Source organism: Lagopus leucura, unplaced genomic scaffold (assembly GCF_019238085.1).
Source record: "Lagopus leucura isolate 7727_CA_CO unplaced genomic scaffold, USGS_WTPT01 Super-Scaffold_1, whole genome shotgun sequence".
Classification (NCBI taxonomy): domain Eukaryota; kingdom Metazoa; phylum Chordata; class Aves; order Galliformes; family Phasianidae; genus Lagopus; species Lagopus leucura.
Window position 1 is genome coordinate 41,050,498 of NW_024962250.1, and position 11,817 is coordinate 41,062,314.

General features: G+C 57.6%; 1 protein-coding gene across 2 annotated transcripts in view; it reads left to right on the forward strand.

Moving 5' to 3' along the window:
- Positions 1–6,753: 6,753 nt before the first annotated feature.
- Positions 6,754–11,817, forward strand: part of FRMD6 (FERM domain containing 6) — a 9,141-nt gene continuing 4,077 nt past the window's right edge. The window contains exons 1-9 of one of the 2 annotated variants that reach the window (XM_042892353.1): positions 6,754–6,938; positions 7,310–7,400; positions 7,480–7,622; positions 8,073–8,149; positions 8,689–8,875; positions 9,639–9,794; positions 10,570–10,635; positions 10,916–10,984; positions 11,066–11,240. In XM_042892353.1, coding sequence (XP_042748287.1) covers positions 6,840–6,938; positions 7,310–7,400; positions 7,480–7,622; positions 8,073–8,149; positions 8,689–8,875; positions 9,639–9,794; positions 10,570–10,635; positions 10,916–10,984; positions 11,066–11,240 — 1,063 coding nt within the window. In that variant the 5' untranslated portion in view covers positions 6,754–6,839. The remainder of the gene's footprint in view (positions 6,939–7,309; positions 7,401–7,479; positions 7,623–8,072; positions 8,150–8,688; positions 8,876–9,638; positions 9,795–10,569; positions 10,636–10,915; positions 10,985–11,065; positions 11,241–11,817) is intronic. The other variant, XM_042892408.1, reaches the window with a different exon arrangement.

Sequence of the window (11,817 nt, forward strand, 5' to 3'; positions counted from 1 at the left end):
GTCCTTTGTGTGCATAGGGCATCCACGCTGCAGCTGCTGGGGCATCAGAGGCAGCTGCCACAGGATCAGGCTGCAGTCCTGATGGTTCCTGGGCGTCCACTCAGGGTGTTGGTGGCATGGTTGGTATCTTAGGGCTCTCTGTCCAAAGAGGTGCCCAAAACCAGCTTGGATAGGATACCGTGCAACCTGATCTGATGGGTGGCTACCAGCAGGGGATTGAACGAGATGCTCTTTAAGGTCCCATCCAATATAATCCATTCCATGATTCTATGAGTCCCAGACATCGTATGCTCGGAAGCCCAGTGGTTGGTTTGGACCGCACGGAAATCCCACTCAAAGGCTGCGTGGGGATCTTTGGGACCTCCCTCGGTGGCACGGTGGCAGCGCAGAGGGTCTGAGAGTTTGAGACGGGTGCTGGGGACAGGCAGGGCGCTGCGACGGGGACACGAGCCGGGCACGGGGCATCCCTTCCCCAGATGATGGCGCGGGATGGGCTGCGAAAAACAGCGCCGGGAGCCGGGGCTGCGTGCCTCCCTCTGCAGCGATGCGCAGCTTCACCCCCAGGACCCCGGGGCTGCACTCCCTCCCCCGCAGCCCCCCGCGGCCCAGGGGCCGTCCGCCCCCCCCGGGCTGCCCGCTGCCCCCCTCCTATCCCGGCGCAGCGCCGAGGCGGCTTGGAGGCGGTGCCGGTGCCGCTCGGGGCGGTGCGGGCCGGGAAGGGGCGGGGGCGGCGGGTTGGGCTGGGCACGGAACGGCACGGCACGGCTCGGCTCGGCTCGGCTCGGCTCGGCTCGGCACGGCACGGCACAGCACGGCTCGGCTCGGCACGGAGCGCGGTCCCCGGAGCCGCAGGTAGGTGCGCACCCGGCGCCCCGCAGCGCGCTCCCAGCCCGGCTCGACTCGGCGCGGCTCGGTTCGGTTCGGTTCGGCTCGGCGCGGCTCGCCACGGCTCAGCCATCGCACCGGCGGCCCGCTGGGGCTGTGTCGGGTGGGCCCGGGCCGGCGGTGGGCGGCGGGGAGCGGCGCGGCGGCTTGTTGCGTTCGGAAGCTGAGTTGGTGCCGGAGAACTGCGAGTGGCTTCATTTTCCAGGAATGCGAGTCATTTCCTCTGGCCAGTCGCAGGGAGTTGAAATTTAACAGCGGCGGGGCTGCTCCGCCAAACCCCCGCCCCGGCCCCAGCTTCGCTTCCCGGACCCCTCGCCCGTGGGATCCCTGCCCGTGGGTTCCCCTGCCTGGGAATCACGGCTCGGTCACGGACCGCGCTTGTCTGTGTGTCCTCTCACCAGTGGGTCCCTTCGCCTCTTGTCTGTTGGTCTTGTTGTTGGTGTGTTGCAATCATCAGTGTGTTGCATTCACCCAACATCCCTACATCCGTGCATTCGCTCGTAGATCCCATTGCCTTTGGTTTAGCATTCACCCGTGGGTCCCATCACTCGTGGATCCTCTTGTCTATGGGTTCTCTTGTTCATGGTTTGCATTCACGCTTGGGTCCTGTTGCCCATGGGTGACTTTCACCCATAGATCCCATTGCCCATGGGTTGCACTTGCCCACGGGAGCTCTTACCCATGGATCCCAACGCCATTGGGTCCCCTCACTCCTAAGTTCTGTTGGCAGTGAGTCCTCTTGTGTGTGGGTTGTGTTTGGTCATAAGTCCCGTGACGTGTGGTTTGCATTCATCCATGTGTCCCATCACCTATGGGCTGCATTCACCCATGGGTTCCATCACCAGTGAATGGCATCCAGCTGTGGGTTCCATCACCCACGGGTTGCATTGCCCACGGGATATCTCACCATGGGGTCCTCTCACCTGTGAGTCCTTGTTCATCGTTTGTGGACGATGAGAACTCACCTTGAGTTCTCTTGTCTGTGTTCATCCATGAGTCCCATCACCCATGGGTTATGTTCACCTGTAGGTCCCATCCCCCACGAGTTACACTCACCCTTAGGTCCTGTTACACATGGGTTACATCCCCCCATACGTCCTATCACCCATGGCTGATCTTCGTAGGTCCATAGCCCATGGCTTTTGTTCACCCACTGTGCCATTGCCTATTGGTTACATCCACCCATACCTCCCATCACCCATGGTTTGTGCTCTCCCATGTGACCAGTAGGTTGCACTCACCCATGGGACCTCTTCCCCCACGGCTCCCATCACCGGCCGCTCTCCTCACCCACGGGTCCCCTTGCTGGTGGGTTGCACTCCCCCACAGGATGTGTCACCCATGGGATCTGCCCGTGGATCCTGGTGCGTGTTGGTAGCCACGCTTGTGGGTTCTCTTATCTGTGGCTCCTCCTGCTTTTGAGCACCACTCACCCATGGATGCCCTCACCCATGGGTGCCATCGCCGCAGGACCAGCGCTGGGACGTCCCATAGGAGGCACTGAGGTGATCGTGGCCACGGGCTGGCTGTGGGGACGCGGTGGTGGCAGCGGGAAGGACATGGCCAGATGTGTTTGCTGTCATCTTGCAGATCAGAACCAGCTTTTCCCCACTCATGGCTGAGCATTCCCCATCCGCTGGGCTGTTCTACCCTTAAAGCCAAACTCTTACAGCCCTTCCAGGACGCGCTGGCTGTGCACGGAGCTCTCCTGCTCTGTGCTGCGTCGGTGTTTTTCCACCAGGCTCTGTCATTCCTTGGTTGAGCACGGATTGATTCGGTCTCTGTTGCTTGAGAGCAATGTTTTGTGTAAAACCCCACGTCCCGAAGGCGCTCCGGGGTTTGGTTATAGGCACTGCCTTTTGGCTGCTGTTTGTCAAGGGGTCCTTTCATTGGAGCTCGGGTTTTATTCAGCCTCTCTCCGAACCCCGAATCTGTAAGCAATTATTCCACGACATGAAAAGTCGGCACTCTGGAAAGGATTAATTCAGACCAGATGTAAAAATAAATGCGAATTTCAAATTAAGATGATGTCAGCTCCCTCCTGCTAAAAAAAAAAAAAAGACCCAAAAAAAAATAATAAAAAAGCAGCGCTGTGGACTCCAGATGGAATATACAAATTGTGGCTGTGGTTAAAATATCTGCCTGGCTCGTTAATTTAGTTTGATGCTTTATTTTCTGACGTTTCTCAGGCCCTGCTGGGGAAGGGCGAGCGCGGCCTCGACGGCGCTTTTAGGGCTGCGTGGAGCAATTTGGGGTGGCTGGGGGGGTTCCAATGGGGGACTGCAGCTCTGTTTGCCCCAACCTCGAGCCGGACACAGAGATGCTATGAGCTCTGGAGGGAGCGGACGGGGCTGTCGGTGTTCAAGGCATCATTGTGTGTCTTTTGGCATAAAATGGAGCTCGTTTCGGTGTAAAATGGAGCTTGTTTTGGCACATCCTGCCTGGGACATGGGCGGTTTTGCAACCACCAACCCGCTCCCGTGGGTGAGGACTGGGGCTCGGGGCAGGGCAGTGCTTCCCCACGTGTGGTTATGAACCCTCATCTCCTTCCCCTGGCAGATCAGCCCTGTCCTGGGGCTACACCACGGCGTAAGTGGGGGGCGTAGAGCTGAGCCCCAGCTGCTTTGTGGCAGCTCAGCTCCTGCCCGGAGCACAGCCATGGGATGGGGCTCCCAAAAGGGGTTTCTGTACAGAAATCCTCTGAGCCTTCCCAAAAGCACATTTGGGGAGCTTGCCCTGGTTTGAGGCATCGCTCAGGCGTGAGGCTGCTGTAGGGCTTGGGTTTTGTTTTCGTAGGGACTTCCATAGTTTGGAAATGGCTCTTTATTACCCTGCTCCCTATGGCTGCTTTGTGGTTGGAGAGCAGAACCCACAGCAAGTCCAAGGCCAAGATCCACAGGATCTCCGGGTGCTGCTGTCAGCATGGGCTCGCTTCCCATGGCAGTGGAGGCAGCACTGCTTCCCTCTGCGGGCATCCTCCGGAGCTGCTGTCCTGCAGCTTGAGCACTGGGAGAATCTTCCTTTGTTGACACTGGGACATCCTCCCTTGGTGACACTGGAGGCATTGGTGGCACGGGCAGATCCTGCCTTGCTGATGCTGGCAGATCCTCCTTTTGTGGCAAGGAGCGATCCTGCCTTGGTGGCACAGGGAGCCTTGGTGGCACAGGGAGCCTTGGTGGCACAGGGAGCCTTGGTGGCGCCGACAAATCCTGCATTGGTGGCACTGGGAAGTGTTGTCTTGGAGGCACTGGGAACACCTGCCTTGGTGCTAACAGGGCTGGGGAATGTTTCACAAAGGCCCCGGAAGGCGTGGGGGGTTGAATGGGGCGGCGAGGCGTGAGGTGCCGGGGCGCACAAAGCCCCTCTGTTCCCTGCTCTCCTCGCATAACCCACAGCTCCAAGCTCTCCTCCTCCTGGCTCTGCTGCGGGGATAATTGCTTCCAGCCGGGTGCCAGCCGCCCTGCAGCTCCTCCTTGGTGGAGACCCGAGTGGCTCTCATGCATTTTTGGTTTCTGATAGGGGTGGTTTGTGTGAAGCTTTGGGACGATGCTCGGTATCTCCAAAAAACCCGAGGAAAGAGGCTGGCTTTGTCCCGCGGGACGGAGCACTGCATGCACCCAGGGGGCCAGTTTGGAATCCCGAATGTCCCCAGATGTCCCCAAGCTGATGGCCGTGGGGTCCCTGCAGTCCTTTGGGGGCAGCGCTGGCCCCCAGCCCAGCACCCAAGCGGCGTTGTGGTGGATGAAGTAATGCCATATTTATAACCCGGCCCTTTTTTCCCACTGAAGGGCTCTTTCATCTCCCTCTGTTCGTTATGAGGAAACTGTTGAGTTCGTGGAGAATCGGAGACGATTTTAATTACGGGGCGACCGCAAGCGTGCATTAATGTGGCTGTCGGGTTCGGAGACGCTGCGCTGAGCGCCGGCCCTACAACTTGTAGGAACAGCTTGCGCATACCTGCGCCCTGTGATGTGGGGCAGAACCGACTCTGAACTCTTCCAAACAAGAAATTCCTGCCCCGTGAATTCATCTTCCCATCCAGCCCTGCACTTTGTTCTGCTTTTCCTCTCCGATTGCCCTCCCGTAATCCCTTCGTTCGCCGCTATTGTGGCTCAGCAGCGCTGAAACAAAAGCTGGGGACGGGCAGAGGGGGGGAGAGAGCTGATGGGACAGAAGTTATTAAAAGCAAGCAAATGAGCAGGGTGTACTGATATAATATGGTGCAGCTGGGGGACCCGAGTGCTGCGTTATGGGTGCGTTTTGGGGATGAGCCACGTTCCCAAAGGGAAAGCACCAACATAAAGCTGTGCCCAGCCTGAGCCCTCCGTGCCGTGTGGATTTTGCAGCTGCTTTGCTTGGCTGCTCAAAGTTACTCGTGGGGAAAGTTTGCTGGGGATCTCTCTGCAAATAATGGAATCCGAGGGGCTGAGCCTGGCTGCAATCCTCTCGTGCCGCTCCCAGCCCGCAGCCGTGCATGTTCAGTGCTCGTGTCAGTGCTTGTTTGGGCACACGGGGAGAAAAATACCTGTTTGCTGGGAATTTTCCTATCGACCACAGAGAGATGGAGTTTGCCCCCGGCTCAGGGTTAGCCAACAACAGCACGTTGGGGCTTCTTTTCCTTTTATTAAGCCTTTCCGCCCGGTGCCGGCGGGCGTTTTTGGGGAGCTGCGTTGGGGCGGTGCTGCGGGGGCTGCGGGGCACCTTTGGATGGCAGTGGGTGCAGAGGGTGCTGGCACTGAGCACGCCCAGCCCCGAGGTGTGCTGCCCTCCCCACCACCACCAGCCACAGCTGCATCACACCCAGCCCTGCAGCGGGCACCAGAGCTGCCAGGTGCCCGGCCGGGGTGTGGGCACTCACCAAATACCTTCAGCCCCATTTTGTTCCCTGCTGGGATTTTTAATGAAGCTTGAAACAAGCCTGGCCACTGTGCTGCTCGCTCCCAGTCAGGATTGATCATGTCTGGGCATGGTCACGGTGTGCAGATGCAAGGCATGAGCGCAGTGCGCAGCCACATTGCGTGGATGCAGGGCATCATGCAGTGCGTGACCACAATGCATGACCACAGAGCATGGATGCAAGGCAAAAAACCGTGCTGCATGGTCACAGTGCATGCATGCAGTGCACATTATGATGCACTGTGATGCACGTACACAAGGCACAGCCATGATCCAAGGCTGCACAACTCCTTGGTGGTGCAAACCCTCTGGATTTCCCAACTCCTGCTAACCCCCAGTAGCTACCAAACGTCATCTCGCCTCAGGGCACTTCTTTCTCTGCTGTAGAAATATAAGAGTGAAACGGTTTTGGAAACCAAACATGTTGTCATGTAGACCAAAGCTATTATTTGGTGAAGAGAGAGGCACCGTGGCGTCCTCAGAAAAAAAGAGGATTTGCTTTGATTCTAAAGATCCGCGCTCGTTATTTCACACGTGCATTTGTGTCCCTTTGGATAGAGATGGCATAAAGAGCACTCCAGGAGTTTTTGCCCTGGGATCCGGGCTGTGAGGGGTGGCAGTGCCCTGGCTCCTCACCCAGCGCTTGCTGGCTTTCTGTGACACAGGGATGCTCCGGAAGGGGTGCGGGTCCTGCGGCCGGAGATGGCAGAGAAGAGCCTGCTGTGTTCCCAGCATAGAGACTTTTTTTGGTTATTATTCTACGATGCCAGGAAAGGCATTTCTGAGGTTTTTCTGAACTAGAGCCGAGAGGATAAAACCGCTGCTTCAGGCTTTGGGGGCTGAGCTGCAATCCCACGCTGCCCAAGGGAAGGCCAGCAGTGTCACGGGTGGTGCGAGGGCCACGAGTGGGGCTGTGGGATGGGGTCTGGCGTGATGGGGCCTGGCGTGGGGCTGAGCACCCCTATCCCACAGGGATGGCGCCCGTGGGGACCGAGGCCGCCCCGTCCTGCCGGTGAGGTGCCCACTGCCCCCAGCCCAGCCCGGCCGTGCTGCCCACGATGAACAAGCTGCCCTTCCACAACAACCGAGTCATGCAGGACCGCCGCAGCGTGTGCATCTTCCTCCCCAACGACGACTCCCTCAACATCATCATCAACGTAAGCCTGTGGGCCCTGGGGTGCTCTTTTCCAAGCTCTCCTTTGGCTTCTGCTTTCGATGTTGAGCCCGTCGCCCTCTCCTTGCTGGAGAAACCCACATGGCACATCCCTCTGCATCAGCATTCCATGCTCTCCAGCTTCTTGAACCATGGGCACCGAGCACAAAATTCCCACACTTGGCTTCTTTCTTTAATTTGGTGCTCCCCAATATTCCATTTTCTGCCCACTTTGGCTTGCTAACGGGGACTCACCTTTGGTCCCCATGGGAAACCAAGATCCGGATCCCAGCTGGTGACAGCGCTTGGGGACACGGCGGGGGTGGGTGCTGCCGTCCACGGTTTGCACCCAGGGCACACGTGTGCTTTCCACAGGTGAAGATCCTATGCCACGAGCTCCTCGTGCAGGTGTGTGACCTCCTGAGGCTGAAGGACTGCCACCTCTTTGGGCTCAGCGTCATCCAGAGTAAGTGTGGGGCTCGCCCCATGGCCCCGGTGACAATGGGGACGCGTCGCGATGCTCACCCTGCCCAACTGCCCCCCAGACAATGAGCACGTCTACATGGACCTGGCCCAGAAACTCTACAAGTACTGCCCCAAGGAGTGGAAGAAGGAGGCCAGCAAGGTCAGCGGTGAGGTGTTGCATGGAGAGATGACGGCACTAAGGCCACCTCTGTCCCCGGCGCAGGTCACTGTCCCTGCGCAGCCGCGGGCTGGGGGTGGGCATGGTGCTGAGAGCCCCTTTGGGTGGTGTGGGGGGTGAAGGCAGCGCTCGGTGGCTGTCACCCCAGTGCCACCACGCCACGTGGGGACGTGTGGTGTGGAATCCTATTCCTCCCTTGTTTCCCAATGGGTGAAGGGATGGGATGGGATGGGACGGAGGAGGGATGGGGAATGTGGCTGCCGACCCGATGGGGTTTTCAAACCCAGCCTTTACATTTTATAACTCCAAATCTCCTTTATTTGTTGACATGAGGCAGATTTGGGGGGAAAATGAGAGGCCGTGGTGGGGAGGGGAATTGCCAAGACCAGCCCTTGTGCTGAGGGCAGCACTGGAGCCCGGTGCCTTGCGGGGACTGGTGGTCACAGCGTGACACGAGGATGTCCTCAGGGACCCTGAATGTGTTCTGTGTTCCAGGGGATCGACCAGTTTGGCCCCCCCATGATCATCCACTTCCGAGTGCAGTACTACGTGGAGAACGGCCGGCTGATCAGGTGTGAGGCCGTGGCACTGCCAGAAAACCAGATTTCTGCAAAAGAAGTGGGAAATGGCACATCTTTCAGGAGTGTTCAGGCCCCCAGTGCTCACCCCTTTCTGTTAGCTCCGTTGTACTGTCTCTGTCCCTACCCATCTGTGTGCCAAGTGACCCCTCCCCATGAACACAGAAACCAGCGGGGACCCTCCTCCTATCCCATAACAAAGACATTGTGGCACTGAGGGACAAAGTCACCGGCATGCTGGGGATGGGCTGGGATTGGTCTTTTCCAACCTCAACGGTTCCATGATCCTGTGATTTTGGGGGCTGGGGACATCAGATTTAGGAGTTTATCACTCACGTGCCCAAAGCCAGGAGGGAGCTATCAGAAAACCATTGTCAGGTCTGCCCCCCTCTGGGACGTGCTGGGGACACGCTGGCCACGTGGGGATGCTTCTGTAGGGTTGTAGGGTTTTGTAGGGGTTTTGTGGGTCCTGGCTGCAAACCACACAGCTGCTGGGGTCCCCTCCAGCATCCCCAAATTTCTCATCCCTGCAGTGACCGCACAGCACGGTACTACTACTACTGGCACCTGCGCAAGCAAGTGCTGCACTCGCAGTGTGTGCTGCGAGAGGAAGCCTATTTCCTGCTCACTGCCTTCGCCCTGCAAGCTGATCTGGGAGATTTCAAGCGCAACAAGCACTATGGGAAGTACTTTGAGCCTGAAGCCTATTTTCCTGCCTGGGTAAGTGCTGCGTGCCGTGAGGCTGTGGGGCTCGAGGCGTCTCCTACTGCTCTCTGCACTCTGCTTGCAGCAGAAGGGGTGATGCTGCTGTGTCCACACTTTGTGGTTATTAATAACCAGTGACAACTGTGGGGCTGCAAATAGCTGTAGGCGTGGGTTGGGGTTGGGCAGTAGCATCAGCACCGCTGATGGGGATTTCCCTGTGTTTGCTATGGGGGTGTTCACTGCGGGGCTGCCCTGCGTGCCAGCTGGCACTGTGGTGTCACTCGGCCGTCCCTACGTGTCCCCTGCAGTCTGTGCAGCCCTGGTGTCCCTGTGCACAGCCCATCCCCCAAACAAGCCCAGCTGTTAGCTGACCGGTACATCCATGACTTAAGGAGATGCAGCGATGGGCAGCACTTGCAATGCTCCAACACCAAAAAGCTGAGCCTTCCCCAGGGCGTCCCGCAGCCCAGGCTGATGGGATGGGAAAATGAATAAAAGCTGTAGGTGCTGCTGCCTGCTTTGATTTGTGATGAATATTCCTTGGCTTTGCCCCAGATCTGCCTGCTTTGCTGTTGTTTGTACTCACGACGGCCGCAGGGCTGTACCCCTGCCCTGTGGGAAGCCTGGTGTGTAGGAATGGCTAGTTCTGTGCTGCTGATGGGGTTTTTGCCACCAGAAGTTGAGCATCACAAGGACTGAGCCCTGCAAATCTCTGCAGCAGAAGGCTCTGCTCCGATTTTCCATTGCCATGGATGATCTTCTCATCTCCTTCAACCAGGTGGTGGCGAAGAGGGGCCGGGACTACATCCTGAAGCACATCCCCAACATGCACAAGGATCAGTTTGCCCTGACGGCCTCTGAAGCCCACCTTAAGTACATCAAGGAGGCCGTGCGGCTGGACGACGTGGCCGTGCACTACTACAGGCTGTACAAGGTAGGAGCGGGGCTGCTGCTCAGCCCTAACCTTGCCGTGGGCTGGTTGCCCCCCACCAGGCTGCCCATGGCCCCATCCAGCCTTCTATTCATCCCCAAGCCCAACCCCAGCCCTCCCCAGCCCACTGATTGTATCTCTCAGTACAAATCCATGGCTCTGGATCACCTCCATGGACAGTGACCCCACCACTCCATAGGCAGCTGTGCCACTGCAGCACTGCTCTTTCAAAGCAGAAATGATTCCTAATATCCAACCTGAACCTCCCCTGGCACGACTTAAAGCCTTCTTTAAGTTCCTTCAGAGTTTCCTCCTTAGTTATAGGCATTTTGGGGAGGTGAGGTGGGACCAGCTGAGGATGCAACCTGCAGTGTGTGTGCATCAATCATTGTGCAAGCCCAGCATGCAACATCTGCTGCAGCAGGAGATGGGGAAACCAGAAGGGACAGCTGGGTTTTGGGGGCAGATTTATCCACTTTATCATAGAATCACAGAGTGGCCTGGGTTGGAAGGGACCTCAAGGATCATGAAGCTTCAACCCCCAACAATGCAGGGCCACCAACCTCCCCATTTCACAGCAGCCCAGGCTGCCCAGGGCCCCATCCAACCTGGCCTTCAACACCTCCAGGGATGGACGGGGCATCACAGCCTCTCTGGGCAGCTGTTCCAGCACCTCACCACTCTCACAGCACACAACTTCCCCCTGACATCCAACCTCAACCTTCCCTCATTTGCAGTTCATGGTGCAAATTTAAAAGCATCTCATATTTCCCCTCAGGACAAGAGGGAGGTGGATGCATCGCTGACACTGGGGCTGACGACGCGGGGCATTCAGATCTTCCAGGTACGCAGCTCCTGCTCCCAGCTCCATCCCTGCAGGATGTCCCAACTGCCACCCTCACCCACCTCTATCATCAAATCATAGAATCACAGTATGGTCTGGGTTGCACAGGAGCACAATGCTCATCCAGCTCCAACCCCCTGCTGTGTGCAGGTCGCCAACCAGCAGCCCAGGCTGCCCAGAGCCACATCCAGCCTGGCCTTGAATGCCTGCAGGGATGGGGCATCCACAGCCTCCTTGGGCAACCTGTGCCAGTGCCTCACCACCCTCTATCTGCTTACAGAACCTGGACGAGGAGAAGCAGCTGCTCTATGACTTCCCCTGGACCAACGTGGGCAAACTGGTGTTTGTGGTGAGTGCGGAGCCGCGCACAGCAGTGCTGATTTGTGGCACGGTGCTCTGAAGGAACTGAGCTTCCCCATCTCCTGCACAGGGCAAGAAGTTTGAGATCCTTCCAGACGGGCTGCCCTCAGCCAGGAAGCTCATCTACTACACGGGCTGCCCGCTGCGCTCCCGCCACCTCCTGCAGCTGCTGAGCAGCAGCCACCGGCTGTACATGAACCTGCAGCCCGTGCTGCGGCAGGTCCGCAGGCTGGAGGAGAACGAGGGTAGGTGCCCAACGTTCCTGCCTGTGTGTGGATGTGGAGCTGCCCCGCGGGTTCCTGTGATGGTCCTGTTCTGATTCTGTCCGATCAGAAATGCTCTCCTGGCTGTGGTGGATGCCTGCAGACCCCTGGAAATGGTTGCATGCCCTGCTGTGGTCCCTGAGGGTTTCAGTGCTTCAGTGCAGTGTTCCCAGCCCTCTTGTCCCTTCCCCAAGCTCAGAAAGCCCTTGCACAAACAGAAGCTGGTCCTCCTCCTTCTCTTCCTCTTCTTTTTCTTCTTTCTCCTCCTTTTTATCTTTGTCTTTACCTCCTCCTTCTCCTTATCTTCTTCCTCCTTTTCTTCCAATCTTCCTATTCCTCTTCTTTTCCTTCTTCCTCCTGTTCCTCCTTTTCTTCCTCTTCCTCCTCCTTTCTCTCTCTTCTTCTTTTCCTCTTACTTCCCTTCCTTTTCTTTCTCTCACTTTTTCTTCTCTTCCTCTTCCTTCTACCTTTTTTCCCAATTCCTCCTATTTCTGCCCATCCCCTTTCCCTTTCCCTTTCCCTTTCCCTTTCCCTTTCCCTTTCCCTTTCCCTTCCCCTT